This window comes from Polypterus senegalus, chromosome 8 (genome assembly GCF_016835505.1).
Source record: "Polypterus senegalus isolate Bchr_013 chromosome 8, ASM1683550v1, whole genome shotgun sequence".
Taxonomy (NCBI): Eukaryota; Metazoa; Chordata; class Cladistia; order Polypteriformes; family Polypteridae; genus Polypterus; species Polypterus senegalus.
Window position 1 is genome coordinate 183989946 of NC_053161.1, and position 27000 is coordinate 184016945.

At 41.0% G+C, this 27000-nt stretch overlaps 2 protein-coding genes across 2 annotated transcripts in view; one reads left to right on the top strand and one right to left on the bottom strand.

The window, feature by feature from the left end:
- LOC120534750 (zinc finger protein 721-like) overlaps nt 1-4949 on the bottom strand; it is a 250293-nt gene extending 245344 nt beyond the window's left edge. The window contains 2 exon segments of the mRNA XM_039762331.1: nt 1094-1543; nt 4802-4949. Of these exon segments, the coding sequence (XP_039618265.1) occupies nt 1094-1508 (415 nt within the window). The 5' untranslated portion in view covers nt 1509-1543; nt 4802-4949.
- LOC120533562 (gastrula zinc finger protein XlCGF26.1-like) overlaps nt 1-27000 on the top strand; it is an 813484-nt gene that overhangs the window by 730184 nt on the left and 56300 nt on the right. The gene's annotated exons all lie outside the window — the stretch shown is intronic.

Consider the following 27000-nt stretch of genomic DNA (forward strand, 5'->3'; position numbering starts at 1 on the left):
ACAAAAAGTAAATTTTGTAGTAATGTGCATACTGTACATCCGGTTTATAAATCTTAGACATTTTTTTTCAGGACGTACACATTTTCCTGTTTTTTTTTTTTTTGGTGTGCACATATTTTCACGCTCAATTCAATGCAAAGATTTATAAAAGTAACCGCTGGTCTGGTGTGTGAATGAATGAATCCCTAGGTCACCATGTGTGTGTCCCCATTTCACAGTGGTTTGGAGGCAAAAGATCACTGCACACCATTGCTATCACCTCATGGTGGAATCACAGTTTAAGGCTTTTTTGTTTCTGCAGGACCAGGACAGGATGCCATCATTAATGTAGAACTGAATTAAAAATTGTTACAAAGAAATCTGATAGGAGATGTTATGATAGTGAAAGCTTGACAGAAGTTAGGGAATGAAAAAGACAATCAGATGAAACAAACGAAGAAATCTACAAGAGAAAGGCTTAAACAAAAGAAAACTGGTGTTCCGGACCGGCAACTCAGAATGAAGAGCTTAGGATTCATTGGCTTTACCTGAAGTCAGCTGATCATTGAAGGAATCCCTGAGATATCAAGGAACTGAAAACTTTCAAAATGATGAATAGACAATAAATTGAACCCTGAGTAGCAGCTGCTGGAAATGTTTGGTGAAGGCCATTGCAGCTAAATGAGGAGCAGAAAGTTTCTAAAGACAGGGGGTCACAAACTGGACTGTTCCCATGTTTAAACAATGTATTCAGGAATGACAAAGGTCTTATTGTTTGTTGTTAGTTTAAGACGACTGTGCTTGTCTGTTTTAGGAACTTAATTGAAGATCAGACCACAGAATTAGGAGAAATAAAAGGAATTCCAAGGGGTTCAGAAACTTTTTTTTTTTTTTTTTTTTACCAAAAACAGACTTAAGAGTGTTTGCATAATGTTATAAAAAATAATTTAAGTGCAGACTCCTAAACCCTGTAAAATGTAGTGAAATTGCAGTGTTTAATATAGTTTGAATGTTTGTCTAAGTTTCTTTTTAAATAAAAAAAAAGCACAAGACAGCACTCTCAGGCCTATAACTCTGACCCTAAATCGTACACCAATTGTTATTTTTCACTTACTTGTTTTAGATGACGTCTTAGGTGGTGGCTGACCTTCCTGTGTTCTAGGAGATGAAACATCTTCAGTTGTCTTTCTGTCAGACTGTAATGATTCATGTTTTACACTGATTGAAGACTCCAGAGTTGAAGAGTGTCTGCTATGAGAAGAGACTAACCCGGTCACTGCTCCATCTTGATCTCCACAATGAAGGTCATCTTCCTTGACACTCTCCATACTCCTATAGCTGGCCACCTCAGTGCTGACACACTCCTCTTTAATACTCACTGACCCCAGATCACAGACCTCTTCCTTAATGTCCAGACTCTCCTGTTTGGGGTGGACACTCTCCCACTCACAGAACTCCTCCTTAACATTTATGGTCCTCTCCTCCTTGATCTTCATGTCATCCTCACACGTCTCCTCTTTCACAGCCATTTAAACATTACAGTAAATGGCAGAGTTTTCTCTCTCTGTGGAAAAACACAGGAATCAATTAAAACTGCATCATTCAGATCTAAACATATTTGATTTTTATAATATAATGTCAGTTAAAGCTGATGTCAAGTCAGACAGTTCATAGCAATCAGACACTAACTCACTGTTCCTGTCACATTAGCTGTAAAATGAATTTGAGAATAAAAGGAAGATCCAAGAGGCTAGAAGAAGAAGGAGGCCATCTTGCACAGTTGTGTGTCAACAGTATTCACTACTTTGATTGAACATTCAATACTGTTAGGGTCCCTGAATTTTGTTAATAGTTAATGTTAAGGAAGGTTTATAAAAGTTAGGCCTCAGGATTATGTTAAAAAACAGGGGCATGTGAAGGAGGAACTTAAAATCACTGGTCAGCAACTGCCCCAAGCTTACAAAATCCAAAACCATTATTTAAATCACAGCCTTCATTTACATAATCTTAGCGAGATGGAGGCAGTTGGCGTTGTGTCCCTGTAAAGATGGCCGCCTAATGTGAGACACCCAATGTCTGACTTCAACTAACCTGCAACTCACTAAGATAAATTTAAACAGGTTTGATTTTGTTTTTAGTCTTAGGGGCAGACTAGACTGTGTGTGCAGGAGAGCAGACAACCAGTGAATGTTTCCCTGAAGTAGAAGGCATAGAGTTAAGTGAAGAGGAGTAAGAAACCGCAGGTTTTGAACCTAACAAAAATAAGAGATGCTCCTCTTTCTGTTGTTTTGTGGTTCAGATAGCAAAACAAAAGGAGAAAAAAATAAAATAAAGGGTGAAGATTGCTGCTGAAGAGCAACAGCTGTTAACCCTTTGTACACCACAGGCGTCATCAGCAGCATGCTATTGGCTGTTAGAAACAGGGCTGAGCACGACTCTGCTGAATGGTCAGCACACAATCGCTAAATGTGACAATTGTTCAAATTAACATGGTCAGGTGATGAGATCGGCGACTGTGGTTGGCAAAACGGACATGCTCGGGAACAAAAACATTCTTCAAAACAACTGTCATTTTCAACAACTTTGAAACAAGTTTCAAGTTTATCAGCTTTGTCTTGTTTAAATACCCTCTACACACATCAAATATTTTAGTAATTAACACATTAATAAACTCTTATTAAACAGCAGCAGCTCCCAGTATTGTGACATTGGCATGGTGGAAGCCTTGTGTGCCTCAGTCTTTCTTAAGGCTCCATTTGTGTTTCTGACGGACTAGTTTGCTATGGGTAACCCTAAAAGGGGGGCAAGCAGAGTAAAAGCGGCTCATTATTGACCTTCAAGAATATTCTAATTAAATGAAAGTGGGTCTTGGCCTGAAGAGGGATGCCAGTCCTGACAGTGGTGCTCACCTATGAGTGGCACATGGGGTCACCCACATAGCCTTTTTGGGTCTGTATGATAAAGTCACATGTGCAAGTAGCCAAATGGACCTTAACTTCCACCACACCATTGTGGTCCAGTGCAAAACAAACACAAATAGAAGTTATTTTGGTATAGGAAGAAAACCAGAGTACCAGTACAGGGCAGGAGCCAGCTATAGACCACCATAGGGTACAATCACATTCAAGTCCACAACCACACCAAGACAAGTTAGATTTGCCAGGCCATTAAACCTTAGCATCTTTAAAGAAGTGGAGAAAATAAGAATAAAAGAGCAGACATGGAAACTGAATAGAAACTAAAAAACAGGCTGAGATTCAAATTCATTCTGACAGAACGGAGGCAGTAACACAAACCACAAATCTCTATTAACTTCTCCAATACTCACTAACAGACATTAAAGGATTGGCTTTAGCACTGAAAAATGGGAGTTTTTTTATATTTGATAAAAGTTAAATGGGGAAAAAAGACACACGTTTAAGTGTCCATCCAATCAATGCATGTAAAATGTCTGCTGTCGGTTTGGTCTCGTCCGTTGCGAGAGATGGATGTCTGAAGCGGAGCTCCGCTAGCAGCAGTGTTATTTTTCATATTATCTGCTTATTATCCAGAGATTTCCTGTATTTATCCAACCTGTGGATAACTCCTACAGTATATGCAAGTATATATAAACATGGTCAACAAGAAAGGGGGTCCAAAAGAACCAAAAACTAAAGCTACATCCAAGCTAAGATCGGCAAGCCCAAGTTCAAGATACAGCCTTTCAGAGTCTGACCTGGATCAGATGGGCGAAAGCACAGACTCCTCGGGACCACGGTCAGGTACATCGTCTCCGGCTGAGAGCGAAATTGGGAGCGAATATACGAGCGGGGGTGAAGCAGGTCTTGATAGCTCGCCGATCGGAGAAGATCACCTGAAACTGGAAAAGGCCTTGCAGCCCGTGGTTTCAACTACTCCACGCGAGCCGGGAACATCGGGAGCACCGGCTACAATAGAGCCTGCCGCCTCACCTACGGTGCAAGAAAGCAGAATTGATCTGTCTGAACTGAAGGTGATGTTCGCTGAGCTCATGCAAGAGATAAAAAAAGCGAGAAGGCAAATGAGAAGCTGCGACAGATGCAGCAGCAGGATAATTAAGTCTTTAAAGATATGCTGGGTAAAATTGAAGTGGGGGTTGATTTGTTCTTAATTTTACTTTTTGGAAAAATTGATTGATTTGTATGATTGCGATAAAATTAATAAAATGAAAAAAAAAAAAAAAGTCTGCTGTCTGCATTGGGTTAAGCAGGTTTGAGGCCGCATGATAAATACAGATACTGACTGCCAACCTTTACCAGTTAACAACATATAATTTATACTCTTAAAGGCGAGTTACTTCATGGCAGCACTGCCGTTTTCTCTCACTATATCTTGTTATTTGTTCACATCTCGTATTCTCTAAGACTCTTCTCCACGGTCATGGACTCCTCGTTTTTCACTTTTACTAATTTGACTCCTCACTATTCTTTTAATGGCCGGCCGGTCACCACCTCCACGACTGTCTTTGAACTGGACACCGCGGAGGAATAAAAGGGAAACAAAGACAGAAATCAAAGCGCCGTACGTGTGGAATGGCCGTCTCCTCGATGTCTGCAATTCGGGAAGAAATCGACAAAAGGATCACATGGAGAGGAATGAACAGGCGTGACTGGGTGCTACGAATTAAAATTTGGGACTCAGCCACGTGAAGTGAACCGCTGATAACAACGAACAGCAACAACACGCGGGCGGCCACAAGAGGATTCACTCGAGTAAAGTTCGGCGAGGGGCTAAAGAACACGAACTGGTCGCGCGGCGATTCCACACATCTACAAAATGCATTCCCCAAATACAGAGCACTTACTGTCTGCCTCTGAGCGATGAAATTGTTTCTGAACTCGATCACACTTCTGTCTCCCTCAGTAAAAGTCTTGCGTCCATAGTAGTGATGGGCCGCTCGATACTCAGGTTTCGACACTGTGTCGAGCTATCGAAGCACCGCTTCGAGGCTTGCTTCAAATGCGCCCGTCACGTGATTTTGAGCACGCTAGCGTAATGACGTCATTGATATCCGCGCAGTCAGTAACTAGTCTACTGAAGTGCTTTGGCTCAAAGTGTAAAAGCGGTTGTCTGTGCTATATTGATAAAATACGCTAACCCGAGTTCAAATCCTAGTTGGGGCTCGCATATGTTGAAATAAGGATTTTGTATAAAACAGTTAAGTAGTACTTGTTTGAAAGTTAACAAATATATTTTGGAGACATTATGAACGATTTACATGGGGCACCTTTTTCCTCGGTGTGGAATTGTGTCCACCAAGAATCTGTAACAAATCGATGAGCATATTTTGCGTAAGGTAGCACGTATTGTAACAATCCAGAATCTATTCTACCCCATGTCGATCATATCACAGAGGCTAAGAAATGCTTCACTAAAGCCGACGTGGTCATTACACCAGTATATGCGCAAGACATTCCTCATTAAACGTTTTTACTATTCAGTGATTCCCAGATCTGTTGCTGATTTGTATTATTGATTTCCAAAAGCAATGTGAGTAAAAGCGTGTTCTGCATAACTAATCACAACTGTCTTTAAAACAGAATCAGCGCCATCAACAGTGTCTTCTGCAATTTTAGGAAAGCCTCGGGATTTCTGCGTTAATGAGACAAAAAAGTTGTAAAGAAACTTTGCAAATTCATCCAAAGGTGAACGTAAAGATCACTCAAGTACTGAGAAGAAGGAGCAGCTGGATAAGCACATCTGGAGCCAAACTTTCAAAAAAGCACCTGACTTTGTCATGAACATTCCTTTAGTTGTGAATTCATCTTATCAAAGGCTGCGCTGGGGGGGTAAATAAGTAATCTTCCGAAGTGCAGCACAACAGAGTAAATAATTGATGTAAATAGAATTACTGAAAGACTAAGTTTTTGCCGTTTCTGTATTCTTAAACCATCTTCCAGTTACACAATCCCCCGCAGTCAATGTCACATTCAATGTTCTCTGCTCCTTAACCTGTCTTGTTACCCAAAGCATCAACACTCAGTTTCATTCAAGGCTTTACCGTCCTTCCTTTCATAGACATAAAATAAAACACATTTCCTCTACATGTCCAATAATAATAGTAAACTTGCAGGAACGAGAAAAGCACAAGATGGGAATATTTATGACAAGAGCCTGGACATCAGGATGAGAATGTGCCTTGTCACCCATTACGTGAGCTCGTCTGCCATCCCTCGGTTACACTGGCACACGTTACACTCTGGAGCAAATGCAATGGAGAATATCAATCAATCAATCAACATTTATTTATATAGCACATATTCATACAAAAATGTAGCTCAAAGTGCTTTACAAAATGAATAGAAAAATAGAAGACACAATAAAAATAAACATAAGTCAACATTAATTAACATAGAATAAGTAAGGTCCGATGGCCAGGGTGGACAGAAAAAAAAAAAAAACTCCAAAGGCTGGAGAAAAAAATAAAATCTGTAGGGGTTCCAGACCACGAGACCGCCCAGTCCCCTCTGGGCAATCTACCTAACATAAGTCAAACAGTCCTCTTTGTATTTAGGGTTTTCATGGAAGGACCTGATGATGATGGTCACGTAGACTTCTGGCTTTCAGTCCATCAATGTTGGTGCATCATGATGCTTTGAGTAGGTGGTGGTGGCGCAGGCCACCGGAAAAAAACAGAAGAGAGAGTAGGGGTCAGTATGGATTTTGGAGCCACTGTGAATAGTTATTATGAAGAATTGAACATACAGAGTATCAGGATTAAGTTAAAGTGAAGTTATAAAAGGCCATGTTAAAGTAATAACATGTAATAAAGTAATACCGACAATGTACACCTTCAGAAGTGGAATAAATCGACTGTATACGTAGAACATTTCAGATAAACGATGAATTTTGTTAATCATAAACAATGCAACATAACTATTATATGTGTTGTTACTTTTTATTTATACTCACCAAACGTTACAGATCTACATGGGAAATGAACACAGGTAATATGTTTATAATCATTCTCACTAAAAGACACTGTCAAAATATATTAATGAGAAAATTGAGACACATTGGCCTTTAGGAAATATAAAAAAGTGTGTGCGCTGTCACTTAGGACAGAATGCATTGTTAACGTGACGCACTCTCTACTGACGATGTCACGAAAAAAGAAACAGCGCAGTCCATGCAAACTCAAATCCTCCTTGATGTTTGACCTAATGATTAATTGTCAATATCAAATCAATAAAGTCATTTTAAGAAGATGACAAGTCTGCTATAGTCAGTTTAATCAACGCTACTTTTAAAAAGTTTCCTTATACAGAATATAAAACAGAATCTCAATGATACGGGACTCGAGTAGTAACGAATAATATGTGACACTGAGAAATTATAATTCCTAATAACGGGAACAAGTAAAAACTACGACTTCCTAAAACGGACACTGTAAATGTAGGCATTTCAATAAATAATTTAGGAGACTTGTGTGTGCATTTCAATATCGATTTAAGAACTACGTAGGCCACCTGTTGTACTATAAACGGTAGCTCAAGCAGCACTTAACAGTAAATAGTCTAACAGGACAATGACTGACTGAAACGAAGATGCTGCACCGCAACAATAAAGGTTCACACTGTCGTTCTGCATGTTTAGAAGGCGCTGGTTGGCTGAAACTGTTTATAGCGAATTGTCCCAAGTTGGAAGTGCCATATAGCGATCAGACACGAAAAGACACATTTAGGCATAATGGACAGTAGTTTATTTTTCTACAATACAAATTCAGTACGACACCTGGGTCTCCAAACACACAAATATGAAGCTTATTACATTTTACAGTGAAACTCTTTACATACACAATATAATTAGGGGCGTGTGCCACCTGCCCGACTACGGTGGCCCAACCTTCCCTCGATAGCTCGATTCGCTCACTATCCGTCCAAGCTTGTTAAATGGAGGAATAGAAAAAAAACTTTCACAAGAGGAGGATCAGCGACGAACCTGAGCGACAACACCACTGAGCCACCTAATCCGGATAATTAACGAGCTCTGCACAACTGAACTACTACTACTGTTCTTACTGCGGCGGATGAAATATGTTGTTTGACATATGCACGTTAAAATGGTTTAATTGATACGAGAGTATCATTGTTGTATTCTCCTAATGAAGACGAAAAAATTATATGTATAGATGTATACTATATGACGTACGGTTTTGAACAAAATTAAGTGTTCCATAAAAAGGTTGAACGATTTACCTAATCTTTTCATATATATATAAAGTTAATATATGACAATATATCTTTGACACTATGTATCAGACAAAGGAAATCACAGCAATCCACAAGAACAATAATTAATTCTCAGCAACTACCTGAATTGTAGCTTAACCATATCAACTGAAATGTGTAATGTCAATACGAATTACAAAATATAACTAGAGAGTTAAGTGTCAGATAGACTCTCAAAATTAAGAGGTCAATGCCTTTCAGTGTGCTGAGGCTTTACAAAGATTCAGTAACCAGTGACCATGTCTGCTCGAAGCCCTATCATGATCCAATCCAATCTCACTAGTACGCATGTCTGAGGCTTCAGTGCCTCGTCATCATCTCAGTAGTACGCATGTCTGAGGCTTCGGTGCCTTGTTCAAAGCCTGTCATGACGCAATCTCATTTGTACGCATGTCTGAGGCTTCAGTTGCTGCGTCATCATCTCAGTAGTACGCATGTCTGCTCAGTGCTTCCAACCGCAATGCATGGTGGCAGCAGGACATTTCCACTCTTATGTCAGCTTACTGCTTCGACCTGAGAGTTAGGAAGTTATATTAATTGCATTACACTGCATATTCCACCACCAGGTTACAAAATTTCAACAGAGTTGTGATTGTTGAAACAAATCTTTCTGGATCATCAACACAACTGAAGTTATTGTGCAGTACATTACTTAGTGTCAAAAAATAAAACGACAAATTTTGCATATTAAAATGCTGAATATTAGAATGCATAAGAACAGCTGTACTAATACGGTTCAAAACACTTCCTTCACCATAATACTCTGGCTGTTCTCATAAATGTTCTAGTCTCTGTATTGCACTGCATCACTTCTATAGTGAAGAGTGTTATACGTTTATTCACTGCATATAGAAATCTCTATCTATCTATCTATCTATCTATCTATCTATCTATCTATCTATCTATCTATCTATCTATCTATCTATATATATATATATATACACATAGTATATAGTCATATTATGTTATATAGTGTTAAATGCTATACACTTTTTTGTTTGATATTCTATATGTTCTATTTACTGTCCTATATGTTGTTTATATACTGTCTGCTACGATATCACTGTTTCGGTCACTTCTCATAAATCTTCCTTTTCTTCCTCAGGTTCATTATTACTGCTATAATTACTGCATTAATATTCAAGATGTCATTCAGTCAGTCATTGTCCAACCTGCTATATCCTAACACGGGGTCTGCTGGACCAAGCCCAGCCAGCACAGAGTGCAAGGCAGGAAAAAATCCCGGGCAGGGCAGCGTGCCAGCCCACCGCAGGACACACACACACATGCGCATATGCAAACACACACACACACATACTAGGGACAAGTTAGGATAGCCAAATCACCTAACCTGCATGTCTTTGCACTGTGGGAAGAAACCAGAGCACCCGAAGGAAACTTACGCAGACACGGAGACAGCATGCAAACTCCACACAGGGAGGAGCTGGGAAATTAACCTAGGTCTCCTTACTGTGAGGCAGCAGTGTGATCAAGATGCATCTAATGAAAATATGTGTCTTGTTTCATGTGTATGGTGAAACCGTAGATCAGAGGTGTTCAAAATTTTTTCGGCTTGCGATCTACTTTTAAAATGACCAGGTCGAAATATTCTACCTACATCAAAAATTATATATAGTACAGCCGAATAATGCAGTCAAGGAGTTTTTGAATTCAGCCGAGTGAAAAATGACGGCTGTCCGATTAACTGCGATTTTAGTTTCGTCACCTTTCTCTTTCTCAGATCGTTTTTTGGAAGGACGACAGTTTCATAGTTTTTATGAACAGTTTGAAAGTGCCTTTCCACATTTTCCTTCTTTGGAATAGCAACACCCTCCCTAAACATTTTTTTTTAAATCCCTTCTTTAGTCCATATAAATTGGAAGGCTAACTAGATCACTTAGACAGCCGGAGTTTTGCAGTAGCTCGTGCGTTTGATCGTGCGGGATGACCAGTGTGTTAGAAGAGAAGCGATCTCAGACTGGCCGCTCTGTATGTCAATCAAGTGGCAAATGCCATAGGGAGGATATATGATAGACTAACGTTTAAACATTTTTTTTTTTAATGCAACGCGATGTACCTGTACCACCTTTGCGATCTACCGGTCGATCGCGATCAATGCATTGGGCACCCCTGCCGTAGAACTAGCTAACGTAGGGGATTTCATTAGTAGTAGTAGCCTAGGTATATTATGTTACAATAGGTAAACTGCAGGTCTTGTACTTTGAATGTTAGGTGGTATACATGTATCAAGTCTTATTTGCGGATGCTTCGAGATACTTGATTAGTATGGGCTGCAGTTACGGTAAACAAGAATAAATGTTTCTGACAAAGACAGATTTTTTTGGAAATTACTATAAATATGGATAGCTGCCTGCTCTTTGCTTCCAGTGCATAAGTATCTTTAAGTTGGCGTCTGTATCAATCGATGAAGTGTCTACAGGGTCGTCATTAACAAGGCTAACATGGGGTGAAGTAATTGACAGTGCTGATCAAAGTAACACACGACAGATCTCAGTGACATTTGGCTTTGCCTCCCCTTCATCATCTCACGTGCACTTTTTAAACAAGCTTTAAGGTGTCGTTTTGAAACATGTGTGCGTCAAAAGCTTAGCGTCTCATTTCCAATGCACATGATGTGGATGTGTAGCGCCAGTTCGTGACACCTGGAGCTTATACCTGTGAATGTCACAGTGTCCAAAACACTCACCTGATCCCAATTCAGTCTAATACGCACCTAAACTACTTAAAAGTAGTAATGCATGCGTCCAAGTTTGAAGGTTATTTTTTGGAGACGAGTGAGGTGAGATATAAACATACCAATAAAACGACTAATCTACTTTGCGATTACATTTGGGATACCCGATGGAAGGTTCACGCAAGAGGTCTCGATCTCTGGTGTGGAATTACTTTGATTTAGTATCTCCATCAAAGGTAAAATGCATGATTTGCGACAAGCAACTTGCATTTAGCAGTAACACGTCTTCAATGCTTCGTCACTTGAGGTCGACGCATCCTGGCGTTACAGAGGAGTACGACAATCCCGCTGTATCTGCTCACACTGGAACTTCTAAGCAAGGTATGACAAATTTTTATTCTTATAGTATTACACATATTTTCGCAATTATGACCCAGCAGTAGTGAAAGTGTCTGCAGCATGAGGTCTGCTGCGGGTGTACACAGTTTGCTTGCTGCAATAAGCTTGTTTTGTGTGTTTTTTTTTTGAGGCAGATAAGAGGAACTGGATGAGGCTTTGGTTGACATGGTGATAAAAGATTTGCAGCCCTTTTCTATTGTCAAAGATAAAGGCTTCAAGGCTTTTGTTAACAAACTGGATCCCAGCTACATTCTCCCAACCAGAAAGGCACTAAAAGCCATGGTTCAGGCCAAGTACTGTGCAGCCAAAGAGAAGGCAATGGCTGAGGTAAAGCAGGCTACTTATGTCAGCCTGACCTCTGATATGTGGACTTCAATTAATATGGATGGTTATCTGGGTGTCACATGCCATTATGTCACAGCTGAAGCCAAACTGGCCACAGTTCTCCTTTGTGTCAGCCAATTTCCCCAGACACACACTGCTGCTCACATCACGGGGTCCATGAGTGTGCTAATGACGGACTGGGGAATCAGTGGCAAGATACACTGCATGGTGACTGACAATGCAGCCAATCTTGTTGCCACTGCCCAGCTGCTGAAAGTTCGTCATGTTCCATGCTTTGCCCATACCTTGAATCTGGTAGTAAAGAAGGCAATTGACCAGACACCCAAGCTCCAGGTAATTCGCCAAAAAGCAAGGAAAATTGTGTCTTTGTTCAGGTCAAGTTGCAATGCGAAGGAAAAATTATCGGAGATGCAGCAGCTAATGGGCAGGCCAGTGCAGAAGGTGGTTCAAGAAGTGGACACCAGATGGAACAGCACTTACGACATGCTGCAGCGTCTGTATGACCAACGTGAGGCAGTTGGTGCTGCCCTCTCTAATTTAAATACAGAGGTTGTTCCCTTAACAAGTGGAGAGTATGATATTATTAGTGAATGCCTGACCCTCCTTCTTCCACTAAAACATGCAACAACTGAGATGTCTGCAGAAAAAATGGTGTCGGCATCAAAAATGATCCCACTATATCGCATGTTGCAACACACAATCTCGGAGAAGAGTACCAAGGTGACCAGGAGGAGTCCATACAATTAGGTAAGCTGCAATGATCCAAAAACATTTTTGTACAATGAATAGTTGTGTCCCTTTAACATTAATGATTGCTATTTTCTGTCTTAGGTGTGCATCTGAAGGAAAGCTTGCGCTCCAGATTCCATATACTGGAATCCATCTGGGTTTTGGCCTTGGCTACGCTGCTGGACCCAAGATTTAAAACTATTGGCTTTGGCAATCCAGACCGTGTCAGAGAGGCTGAGAGACAACTCACCTTGGAATGTGCATCCCTAATGCGGTCCTCTCCAGACACTGTGCACGTGACACCCCAAAGTGATTTTTTGTATGGAATGTTCATTTTTGGTATTTGATGCATTTAATGTGTACTGTGAATAAAACCATGTACTCTTTGACTCTTTCAAACAGAGCCACAGCCTTCAACATCAGCCCTGGCCCCATCCTTGGAAGCAGCATGTCCCACAGACAATCTATGGCAACTTTTGGACTTGGGTGTATCTGAGGCTCAAAGAGTCCACAGTGCCACTGCAGATGCCACTGTGGAGGTGAAGAGATACCTAACGGATGCTTATCTTGGTAGACAAGAAGATCCACTCCTGTATTGGAAGGAGAGAATAACTGTTTACCCCAGTCTTTATCAGCTTGCCATCAAGTATCTTTGTCTGCCAGCAACGTCTGTTCCCAGTGAACGCATTTTTTCAAAGGCTGGGGAAGTCCTCTGCAAAAAAAGGAGTCGCCTGAAGCCCAGCACAGCAGAACAAATTATTTTTCTAAATAAAAATGACTAAAACCGCTGCACTCACCAACTTTATTGCAAGCTTCCCAGGTCAAAGTTCTTGAGGATCCACATCCTAGTGATACTTGATGCAACTGGACAGAACTGGTTGGGTTTTTGTACAAATTACTTTGTCCACTCATGTTTTTGGGTTATTGCAAACTATGTCTTTATTAAAAACTTAATTTGAAATATCAAACTGGCTGAGTTTTTTCTTTTTTGTTGGATGTGCAACACATCGACTTTGTATTGTCCAGATTTGTTTTCCATAGTGACACATTTCTTTGTTCTACAAAGATGGGACTATTCTAAAATTCAACCCAGGAGTTATTTTAATAAAACTCGTGCATAACTGATGATAAAGGAAACTGTAATGAATTGCCATGGGGTTATTTCAATTAAGCACCACGGTATTGTATTATACTGTATGTAAACGTTACAGTACTTTAGTGCAAATTTAAGAGCATTTCACATTGGACTATTTACAGTGTAATGTATTGTGGCTACAGTATTACTGTTTTTACTAGCAATTCTTCTAGTTCTTGCAAAATTTAGAGTGATAGTGATGGACCAATCGCATTTCCACAAGGTGTAGTCTAGTTTGAGTTTAATTCAAATACTGATATATGCTGGTTTTACATTGGAATTAAAATCTGAATGTACATTGTGCGGATTAAATTTCCGATTAGGAGTCTAACACCATCCAGGGCAGGCTCCTGTCTTCAGGTTTTCAAGGAGCATTGTCGCATAATCAGAGCAATCTCTATCAAACGCATCAGGCAGCGGAAATCTGCAATACCCAACAGATGCTGACCAGGTTTGTTATCGAACACGAGAGCTGGCGCTGTGCGACTGGCGCAATTGTTCAAGCCACCGTTACGCATACGTTAGGCGCCTGCACTGATTACCGTTGTTTAGAAGTAAACGTATATAGTCAACGTTGACCCGATTACTGCAGCATAATTGCTTGCTAAGCGTATGCCGAGTTACAATGTTTGACATTTATTGCCAGTTATAATTTTGATTTCAAAGATATCTATCACAACTTCAGACATTCAGGTTTCATCCGCAATGCTCTGATAAGACTTTGAATTGTTAAATGTGCTGTTAATACAAATGGCCAGGAGGGGTCACTAGAGAGGTGAGTGTCAAATGCTTCGAAGCTTCGATACGATTTCCGACACTATTGCTTCAAACGTTTTGATGCTTCGTGAGGCTTCACTCCGCCCATCACTACGTGTGGCCCCTTTGTTGGCCTCTGTCTCTGATCAGAGGGGGTCACACATCAGCCTGACGGATTTAAACAGCTGAGCGATTTGAGTCAGCGCTCTGCTTTCCAGGGGGCTTCATTTTCACGCCCACCTGTTTCTGACTGTCACAGTGTCAAATATCCACACGTTTTACCAAAGCAGAAACAGTCATAAAACTAACAAAACATAATCATGTAAAAATAAAGAAATAAAAAGATAAACAGATGTGCAGAAGGGAACAATAATACAGTACATAAATATCCGTCCATTTACTAAATCAAGGCAGGTTTGTTGGGCTGCTGGAGCAAATTCCAGCAGACATCGAGCACAGGGCAGGAAGAACACCTGGTGTCACACACGCACACACACACAGGCCACATTAACACACCAATTCACCTCTCCTGCATATCTTTAGACTGTAAGTGAAAGCGGATCCATCTAAGGAAGAAACCCACAGTAACATGGGGAGAACATGCAAACTCCATGTAGAGAGAAGTTAGAGCTCCAATCCCAGCCTCGTGTTGTGAGCTGCCCTTATACAGATACATAAATATTCACATATACATTAGCATAACTGTACAATTAACTATAGGTAAGTATAAATAACACACATGAGCAATCCATATCATTTTACACCCATTTTGTTTCCTTCTCTCGCTTTCTGCATCAACTGCTCTTTCTGCCATCTGGTCTTCCTTTCTCACCAGAACGGCCAGTTTGATTTTGTCGTCCAGTGTTTGACCATCAACAGGACTACACAGACATGCTGGTCAGTGGAGTGGAAGACACGGATTAAGCCACACGGCACAGGTACACACTTGTCCCATATAGGAGAAGAAGAAGAGAGGGCAGGGCAGCCACTCATCAGAGACCCTCATCAGAGTGCCCGCTCCACTCTTCATATCCCCATATTTAACTTTTTTAATGTCATTTGTACCTCGTGACTGTCCGTGTGATGGCTGCACATCTGCGCCTCAGTGTGCTACCGGCTTTCTTGTGGATACAGCTTGAGGTTTCTTTAATCCGCTGAGCCTTCCTTGGCTTTGTCTATCTGTCATTTTCTTGGTCCTGGTATGGTGCTGTTAAGCCTGCATGTCGTCTCCTGGTCCTTTTCCTGTTTATCACAGTAATCCTCGGTCACTTATGTGTCTCATCCCATCCTGTTGTTCTTATTCTTAATTGTGCTTAACTGTTTAATGAAACCCCTAGCTTGATGCCCACCACCTGAATCTGTTAGAGCAATAAAATGCAAGAATCCATGACAAATTATTGGAAAATGTTTTCTAGTAAACTGCTAGCTAATAGTCATTAACTTTCTTTACATGCAAGTTAACTAACTGAACACTCAGTAGCTTGTATGTTAACTTTGTGCCATGTCTGATCTGAATTGGTTTTCCCCCTAAGCTTCTGCTGGTGTGCTACGGTGGTTTCTTTTCTTAACAAGTCTTGGCAGTTTTATTGTGCGGTCCCTTCATTCTCTTATCAGATCCTTTCAAAACTGTGTGACAGCCACTCTGGGGTTTAGGGGGTCATTACTGTCACATGTTCAGAGTACAGTGAAGCTCAAACAGCTGAAACAGATTGGCGTCAGTGTTGATCAAATCTGTAAGCTGCACATTTGTAGTTTGTGGTATTTCAGTCCACATCTGCAGATCATCGTAATTCAGATTTCGTCCCTCACTGTAGTCAGTGGCGTAGCTCTCTTGCTGAAGGTCCCCGTGCAGCACCCTGAGGTGAGCCCCTCCTGTCTGGCATAACTGTTAGTAATTTATTCTCAACATGATCCTAGGGGCCGGCTGGGCAGTGGTGTCCTCGACCGCGTCACTATCATAATCACACGCTGGTGAAAATTAACCAGCTCTCTAAATGGAATTTGTACTAACTTTTTAAAATCACCTTATTACAGCTGCTGTAAGTTAGCAAAAATAAATTCAATTGTGGGAAAGGAATGTGGGAGGTGTGGGTAGCAGTGGTCATACATAAATATATTTAAGATAAGGACTCGCTTGCTATTCCAAAACAACTTTGTGAAGGTAGATGATTAAAATGTAATATAAGCTAGAAAGTAGAAACTGTTCTGTGCTATAAAATGAAGCCATTTCTCTTTGTAACAAGTTAAAACGACAACACTGGCTGACAGGATACGACTACACCATCAACCTGTTTTACATAAGTTCATAAAGTGAGGTGTCAGTGGTTCCAAGAAATTTGCCGTGTCGACAGGAAATTGCTTGGTCATATATGTTGCTAGTTTGTCTTTAGTAGTTTCTCCATTTTTAATGGTTTTAGCAGACAGCACCTGATCTGAAGCCATTGTATCGTTATACTTACAGACTTGGTAGTTGCAACAATTTCACTCCCTGCACTGTCTGCATAACCTGCTTGTGCCTTTTGTGACGATTCACCAGCATCAGCATTCTCTGTTCCCACCGCTGGCGCTTGCTCAGTTTTGAGAAAAGTAGAAGTCTTGGTAAGCTTGGCATGTTTCAGTTCCTGCTGCAGGAGTTTAGCAGCGAACTCTTATAATGTTTGCCGGATCCGCTGCTACTGGCCAACATGGTGTTGTCTGGCGAGAGTATAAAAAGCGTCAAATTGTTCAAATATTCGACTAACGTGGACCATAACTTAACAACAGAATTGCTATGATTTACTGTTTACAAGTTCAAATTTCAAAAATTGTTGACATCAAATCAAAGTACAAAAGTAACAATTATTTACAATAATAATGTATATTTACACCATTCATGTGACGTCCTTCAAAACTTCTTCCATTCACGTCTGCTGTGGTACACCAAAGGTCACCAAATTTGGGAATGTGCACTTCCCTGTAAGGCGGACGGACATGTTGTGCCTCCGAACTCTAAATTTGTATAAACTGTAGGCCTGCTGAATACATAATATCATCATGGACCTGCCTGGTGATGGTGCCAAGATGCCTCTGAAACTGTAAATTATTAACGCAATGAAGTGTGCAAGTGATTGAAGTTATTCAATTGTTTTTTAAATCTGTACAGCCCCGAGTGGGCCCCCCAAGCTTGTAGGCCCTTGTGCTCTACACAATCTGCACAATCTATTGTTATGCCACAGACTGTAGCATTAAAGTGCATTAGGTTACTATGTGGGCTTCAGGTCACTAGAAAGCTTTCAGGTGCGACAGAAGTTTCAATACAATGTCTACTTAGAGGAAAAAGTGAGAACTCCCACCTGTCATGGCGGCTCACTGAAAACACGACAGAAGGGTCCTTTCTTAAAGTCTGTGAAAACAAAAAATAGTCTGAGTCAAGTTTTTAAATGTCAATAACAACATTTATTTCTATAGCACATTTTCATACACATGATAAAGCTCAAAGTGCTTTACAGAATGAAGAAAGATAAATATAAAAATAAAATTAGGTAACACTAATTAACAAAGAATAAAGTAAGGTCTGATGGCCAGGAGCACAGAAAACACAAACAAACAAAAAAAAAACTGCAGAGGGCTGGAGAAAAAAAAATAACATCTGCAGGGGTTCCAAGGACTCCCCAGCCCCCCCTAACATAAATGAACTCAATCAGTCCTCATGGTTTTCAGGCTTCACATGGTAGAACTTGATGATGATGGTCATGTGGACCTCTGGCCTTCAATCCATTAATTTTAGGACATCACGGTGCTTTGATCAGGTGGTGGGGGTGCAAATCATCACCACGACAGAAAACCAGATAAAGAACAGCAGAGAAAGTAGGGGTTTCTCTTCTGTTTCTTTTTCCGGTTTCTTTGTGGTGGCGGCCTGCGCCACCACCACCTACTCAAAGCATCATGATGCACCAACATTGATGGACTGAAAGTCAGAAGTCTACATGACCATCATCATCAGGTCCTTCCATGAAAACCCTAAATACAAAGAGGACTGTTTGACTTATGTTAGGTAGATTGCCCAGAGGGGACTGGGCTGTCTCGTGGTCTGGAACCCCTACAGATTTTATTTTTTTCTCCAGCCTTTGGAGTTTCTTTTTTTGTTTTTTCTGTCCACCCTGGCCATCGGACCTTACTTATTGTATGTTAATTAATGTTGACTTATGTTTATTTTTTATTGTGTCTTCTATTTTTCTATTCATTTTGTAAAGCACTTTGAGCTACATTTTTTTGTATGAATATGTGCTATATAAATAAATGTTGATTGATTGATTGATTGATGGTTAGTACAGATTGCAGAGCCATGATAAAAATGATAAATCAATCCATATTCAGAATATCAGGATTAAACTAAAATGAAGCTCTGAGAAGGCCATGTTACAGTAATGTGTTTTTAGCAGATTTTTAAAGTGCTCCACTGTATCAGCCTGGCAAATTTCTATCGGTCAGCTATTCCAGATTTTAGGTGCAAAAAGAAGCGAGGAGGAAGGTAAAGAGAGTGGGACTGAGGGTAGGAACTTTGAATGTTGGCAGTATGACTGGTAAGCGGAGAGAGTTAGCAGATATGATGGAGAGAAGGAAGGTTGATATATTGTGTGAGCAAGAGACTAAATGGAAGTAAGGCCAGGGGGATCAGAGGTGGGTTCAAATTGTTCTATCATGATGTAGATGGGAGAAAAAAAATGGGGTAGGGGTTATTCTGAAGAAACAGTATGTCAAGGGTGTTTTGTAGGTGAAAAGAGTGTCAGACAGAGTAATAATTATGAAGATGGAAAATTGGAGCGAATTTCAATAGACATGTTGGTGAAGGGAACAGAAGAGACAAGGAGGTGATAAGTAGTATGGTGTCAAGGAGAGGAATGAAGAAGGTCAGATGATAGTGCATTTTGCCAAAAGGATGAATATGACTGTGGTAAATACGAATTTTAAAGAATGGGAGGAACATAGGGTTAATGTACAAGAGTGGAGGAAGATGCACACAGGTAGATTACATGCTATGCAGAAGAGTCAATCTGATGGCGGCTGAAGACTGCAAAGTGGTGGCAGGGGAAAGTGTAGTTAAGCAGCATAGGATGGTGGTCTGTAGGATAACATTGGAGATCAAGAAGAGGAAGAGAGTGAAGGCAAAGCCAAGGATCAAATGGTGGAAGTTGAAAAAGGAAGACTACAAGGTGGAGTTTACGGAGGAGGTGAGACAGGCACTGGGTGGCAGTGAAGAGTTACCAGACAATTGGGAAACTATAGAAGATGTAGTAATGGTGGCAGCAAGAAGGATGCTTGGTGTGACGTCTGGGCAGAGGAGGAGAGGAAAGGAAACCTGTGGTGGAATGGAGAAGTACAGGACAGTATACAGAGGAAGAGGATGGCAATGAAGAAGTGGGATAATCATAGAGATGAAGAGCTGTAAGGACAGCTATTTAGAGAATGAAGAATGGAAAAGCCGTTGGTGCAGATAACATACCTGTGGAAGCATGGAGGTATTTAGGAGAGATGACAGTGGAGTTTTTAACCAGATTGTTTAACAGAATATTGGAAAATAAGGAGATTCCTGAGGAGTGGAGAAGAAGTGTACTGGTACAGATTTTTAAGAAAAAGGGGGATGTGCAGAGCTGTAAGAACTACAGGGGAATAAAATTGATGAGCTACAGCATGAAGTTATAGGAAAGAGTAGTGGAGGCTTGGTTAAGAAGTGAGGTGATGATTACTGAGCAGCAGGATGGTTTCATGACAAGAGCACCACAGATGCAATGTTTTCTCTGAGGGTGTTGATGGAGAAGTTTAGAGAAGACCAGGAGTCGCATTGTGTCTTTGTGGACCTCGAGAAAGCACATGACAGGGTGCCTTGAGAGGAGCTATGGTATTGTATGAGAAAGTCGAGAGTTGCAGAGAAGTATGTAAGAGTTGTGAAGGATATGTACGAGGGAAGTGTGGCAGTGGTGAGGTGTGCAGTAGGAGTGACGGATGCATTCAATGTGAAGGTGGGATTACATCAGAGATCGGCTCTGAGCCCTTTCTGATTTCCAATGGTGATGAGCAGGTTGATACATAAGATTAGACAGGAGTCCCCTTGGACTATGATATTTGCTGATGACATTGTGATCTGTAGCAATAGTAGGGAGCAGGTTGAGGAGACCCTGGAGAGGTGGAGATATGCTCCAGAGAGTAGAGGAATGAAGGTCAGTAGGAACAAGACAGCATACATGTGTGTGAATGAGGGGGAGGTCAGTGGAATGGTGAGGATGCAGGGAATAGTGTTGGCGAAGGTGGATGAGTTTAAATACTTGGGATCAATAGTACAGAGTAATGGAGATTGTGGAAGTGAGTGAAGTGAAAAAGAGAGTGCATGCAGAGTGGGTGAAGATGAGTGTCAGGAGTTATTTGTCAGCAAGAGTGAAAGGAAAGGTCTACAGGATGGTAGTGAGACCAGCTATGTTATATGGGCTGGAGACGGTGGCACTGACCAGTAAGCAACAACAACAACAACAACATTTATTTATATAGCACATTTTCATACAAACAGTAGCTCAAAGTGCTTTACATATTAAAGAATAGAAAAATGAAAGACACAATTATAAAACAAAATAAATCAACATTAACATCGAATAAGAGTAAGGTTCAATGGCCAGGGGGGACAGAAAAAACAAAAAAAACTCCAGACGGCTGGAGAAAAAAATAAAATCTGTAGGGATTCCAGACCATGAGACCGCCCAGTCCCCTCTGGGCATTCTACCTAAGAGCAGGAGACAGAGCTGGAGGTGGCAGAGTTAAAGATGCTAAGATTTACATTGGGTGTGACGAGGATGGACAGGATTAGAAATGAGGGCATTAGAGGGTCAGCTCAAGTTGGATGGATGGGAGACCAAGTCAGAGAGGAGAGTTTGCATTGGTTTGGACATGTGCAGAGGCGAGACCAGGATTGAAGAAGAGCCTGAGTCCAAGGTTAATAGAATTTCATTTGTTATCTTCAGCAGAGCCGATTTAGTACTATGAAGTTTTTAAAATCCTGACTGAAATACATCACATACATTGTTATCCTCCAGATATGAAATTAACTGCAAAGAAAGCACTTTCTCCATAATTTTGGACAGAAATGGGAACTTAGAAATAGGCCTATGGTTTGAAAGAGCTGTAGGATCAGGTGTGGGCTTCTTCAGCAAAGGCTGAACAATTGCATGTTTAAAGTTGTCTGGAATTATACCGGACTTTTGACAGTTGTTAATAATAGCCAACACAATTGGACTAAATGCTCTAAAAGTATCTTTAAATAGGCATGAGGGTAAGGTATCTAGTGGATAATTGGAAGGTTTCGTATTCAGGATTATATCAGCTAGCTGAGAAGAGTCAATAGGTTGAAAGGAAGTAAACTGGCTGTGCACTGGCCTTAGAGTGATTGGTGTCTTCCCACAGTAATCAACACTTGGAAGAGTAATGCTGGAACAAATGGCTTGACTTTAAGTTATAAAATAATTAAGAAAAAGCTCACATGTCTCAGGCGTACTCTCAGGGAAGCCGCTGATAGGTGGATTTAAGAGAGTGTTTATGGTGCTAAACAGCACCCTAAGTCTCGAGGCAGCATTCACAATTAAACACGATAAAAAATGTGATTTTGCTGATCTCACAGCCTCTTGATAGGACTTCTAGCGTGTTCTAAGAATTTCATAAGAGACCTGCACTTTGTCCTTTTTCCACCTCTGCTGTAATATTTATGTGTCAACAAAATATTAATACATAAATGTGCAGTTTTGTTTTAAGATATGACATTGAAATGTATTATTATCAGGCATTGTTTAGGTACCTATGTCATAAGGAAGGTGCCAGAAAAAAGGACCTCGATTACCATCATTTAATTTTGCACAATTTGTGAAAACAAGACATGGTGTCAGAATAGAGGACAGTCATGGATTTTGCTGCAGTTCTCTCACGACGAATTGACTGGGATTCTCTTAACCTGCCAGGAGAATGGAAAAAGTTCCGAGAACATGTGGAGCTGATGTTTTCTGGGGCGTTAAAAGGCAAAGACGAGAGTGAGAAATGCAGCTACCTGCTCCTGTGGACTGGGGAAAAAGGAAGAGTCATTTTCAACACATGGACTGTCACCCAGAAGGAAGCCAAGGTACTTAAAACTTATTATGACCGCTTTGAGGCGTTTGTCATGCCTAAGACGAATACGATATTCGTGAGATACAAATTTAATGAGAAGACGCAGGGGATAAACAAGACTTTTGATCACTTTGTAACGGAGTTAAAATTGCTGGTGAAGGGCTGTGCTTATGCAAACGAAGATGAAATGGTCAGGGATAGAATAGTGTTTGGTGTAAATTCAACGAGAGTGTGAGAGAAACTTTTAAGCGCCGGGTCTGAGCTAACATTAAACAAAGCCGTGGACATCGCAAGATCACACGAGATAGCACAAGCACAGCTGAGAACCTTCGATGCAGGCACTGCGAGAGGCTCACGTGAACCAACTGTGAACGCAGTACGTGGACAACAAGCAAGGACTCCAAAGAGCGCTGCACAAAAACGCATTACACAATTGAGAAGGCAGCAAAAGAATATGAAGCGAGTGACGCATACAAGCATATTGAGAAGTGCAGCTACTGCGGAAACAAAGCACACGGTGGAAAAAGTCAATGTCCAGCTAAAGGAAAACAGTGTAAAAAATGTGGTAAAGTGAACCAATTTGCTAAAGTTTGCAGGACGGGGAAAGGTAAACCCGTGCATGCAGTGTGTGATGTCTCAGATAAAGAGGAAGACAAGCTGTTTATTGATGCAGTGAGAAAGGAACAACCTGAAGCTGAACAAGCCTTTGCAGACATGTCAATAGGAAAGCAAGGTGAAAAACTTAAATTTAGATTAGACACCGGTGCACAAGTTAATGTAATTCCTGTGAGTGAGTACAATAGTCTATTGAGTGAATGCAATACAAACTGTCAACTGCTTATAGTAAGAGGTACATGTACACTGCATTGTAAATACAAGGAGCGCAGCATGGTTTTGGATTTCTATGTTATAGAGACGGGTGGCACGGTGGCACTGCTGCCTCACAGTAAGGAGACCTGGGTTCGCTTCCCGGGTCCTCCCTGCATGGAGTTTGCATGTTCTTCCCGTGTCTGCGTGGGTTTCCTCCAGGGTGCTCCGGTTTCCTCCCACAGTCATGTCACAGACATGTAGGTTAGGCGCATCGGTGATCCTAAATTGTCTCTAGTGTGTGTTTGGTGTGTGCCCAGGGATTTGTTCCTGCCTTGTGCCCTGTGCTGACTGGGATTTTCTCCAGCAGACCCCTGTGACCCTATGTAAGGATATAGCAGGTTGGACAATGACTGACTGACTCTTATAGAGACACAGGCACCTCCAGTGTTAGGGCTAAAGACATGTCTAGATTTAGATTTGATTAAGCTTGTCCTAGCAGTGACCTCACCAGCTGACATACAGTCGATAAAAGAAGAGTTGGCTGACATTTTTAAGGGCATTGGTCTGTTCCCTGGGGAGTGTAGTATTCACCTTGACGCCGCAGCAGTTCCAGTAGTGTACCTGCCAAGAAGGATTCCCTTTGCCTTGCGAAGTCGACTAAAGGAAGAGCTGCTGAATATGGACAAATCAATAATCATTTGCAAGGTGACAGAACCAACTGTATGGGTGAATGCATTGGTGGTCGTTGAAAAACCAAGAACAGACAAACAAGCTCAGAGTTTGTCTTGACCCTAGAGACTTGAAGAAGGCTATTAAACGGCCCCACTACCCTCTGCCAATGCTAGAGGACATCACGCCACAGCTGACAGGAGCACGCTACTTTAGCGTAGTAGATGTTCGTTCGGGATACTGGGCTGTAAAGCTCACGGAAGAATCTTCTATGCCGACAACATTTAACACCCAGTTTGGATGCTATCATTTCCTATGCTTACCATTTGGCATCATCTCTGTCCAGGATGAATTTCAGAGGAAAACAGATGAGACATATAAGGCCTCAATGAAGTAGTTGCCTTCGTGGATGAAATCCTCATCTATGGTGCAACCCGTGAAGTGCATGACAAGAACCTCTGTGCCATGCTACAACGTTCATGGGAGAAAGGAGTCTGTCTCAATGCTGAGAAACTCACCATTGGAGCCACTGAGGTCAACTACTTTGGTCATTGCCTCTCAGCTGATGGCATCAAACTAGACCCAGTCAAAATCTAAGCTCTCAAGTTGACGAAGCCACCAAAGAATTGGACAGAACTGGAGACAACAGCTATTCACAATGGATGGCCTGAGGAGAGGAGAAAGTGCCCCCAAAGCATCTTGCAGTTCTGGAATCACCAAGATGAGCTGTCCGAAATCAATGGAATTGTCTTTAAGGGCAAAAAAAATGGTCATTCCTACATGTCTCAGAGAACAAATGCTAATGAAGATCCATGCAAGTCACATGGGCATGGAAAAATGCAAACAAAGAACACGTGATATAATGTTCTGGCCTGGAATGTCAAATCTGTCAGGAACGTCATCCATCGAACACCAGAGAACCCATGATACCTCACCACATCCCAGACAGGCCATGGCAAGTTGTAGGTACAGACATATTCACATGGAACAATGGAAACTACCTTGTAACTGTTGAGTACTATAACAATTATTATGAATTAGACAAACTTCACACCACCACATCAGCAACTGTGATACGCAAGCTCAAAGCAGCCTTAAGCTAGACATGGCATTGCAGAGACATTAATATTAGACAATGGACCCCAATACACGTCAAAAGGAGTTCAAATCATTTGCCAAGTCGTTGTGTTCGGGTCTGTGAGAACCATTTAACATGTCGACAAAATTAAAATCATCAAGATCTGTGTTAATTGAAAACAGTTTTTCGTTTACATTCATGAAACAAAATTTACAATATAATTACAATATTAGCACCACGTTAGAGTTCATTAAAATGTTAATAATAAAAGTTATTACATTTTTTAAAATATACAATGCATGTGTACAATATTACTCTAAACCAATTTAGAATAAACATTTAAGCCAATCTAATATTTTTAAACATGAATGTGAAGAATACGGTAATACATATTCTACACTGAATTATGCTATTTATTAATATCCTTATATAGAACTACTCTCATTTTTGTCATAAATGATGGGTCATCAAAAGAAAAAAAATAAAAATACTAATAAGAACACTATTTATTTATATAGTACCCTTCCTATGCCCAAAATTCAGAAAGAACAACAGGACCTACAGTATATAACACTGGCTACAAATAATATCTTCACTAAATAAAGATAAATACATCCATCCATTATCCAACTCACTATATCCTAACTACAGGGTCACGGGGGTCTGCTGGAGCCAATCCCAGCCAACACAGGGCTCAAGGCAGGAAACAAACCCCGGGCAGGGCGCCAGCCCACCGCAGAAGATAAATACAGGATATACAAAACATTCAAATAGAATAGAAGACAATAATTTAGACTAAAATACAACATATAATACTATAAAAAAATCTTGAACAAGGGCGGCATGGTGGGGCAGTGGGTTGCGCTGCTGCCTCGCAGTTAGGAGACCCGTTTGGTTTCCTTCCCAGGTCCTCCCTGCGTGGAGTTTGCGTGTTCTCCCCGTGTCTGCGTGGGTTTCCTCCCACAGTCCAAAGACATGCAGGTTATGTGCATTGGCGATCCTAAATTGTCCCTAGTGTGTGCTTGGTGTGTGTGTGCCCTGCGGTAGGCTGGCACCCTGCCCGGGATTTGTTCCTGCCTTACGTCCAGTGTTGACTGGGATTGGCTCCAGCAGACCACTGTGATCCTATAGTTAGGATATAGCGGGTTGGATAATGGATGGATGAATAGATTCTTGAACAAATAACATAAATTGTGACAAAAATTCAAACCCTGAGTACCTGAACAGACAGAAGGGGTAAACTGAAAGAAGGGGCAGAATGTCAGGTCTGTTTAATGTCCTCCTAAACAAATGAATGGAGTCAGCTGATGTCATTAATTTCAGGAGGTCATTCAACAGTCAGGGCGCTATATACAACTGAGGGCCCTGCTGTTACCCACAGAGTGCAGGTTAGTGAGGGGCACAGAATGATAGGACCTTAGTGGGTAGGTCAATAACAGAATTTGATATTCAGTCCTGTAAGACACAGAGAGCCGTGAAGGTGCAGCAGGATGGCTGGGATGTGCTCGCTGTTGGTGGTTTGTGTCAGGACTCTTGCAGTTGAGTTTTGAATCAGTTGGAGCTGTGATATAAGATTAGAAGTCTCACCTGCCAGTAGTGATTTACAATAATCAATGTGGGATGTAATAAAAGCAGGGACAAGATTCTCAGCATTAGAAAAGGAGAGGAATGAGCAAAAATAAGGAATGTGACACAGATGGAAGTTTCTTAATGTGGCTTACATGGGTGAAATAAGAAAAGGAGGAATCAAAGTGACACTGAGAAGGTCTGATGACATCATCACTCAGAATGGTTGAAGAGGAGCTTGTTTTCTTAAGTTGCACTTTAGTGCCAGTTTGTAGGAGTTCAGTTATGTTGGAATTTAATTTTAAAATGTTTTGCTCTGTTCAGGTTTTAATTTTAATTTAATTTCACTGAGGCAAGTTGTGAGCTGAGAAAGCTTTGCTGAAGTGTCACTTTTAACACTGAAATAGATCTAAACATCATCTGCATGATAAGCCAGTCCAAAGCTATGAATAACTTGCTCAAGGGGAAA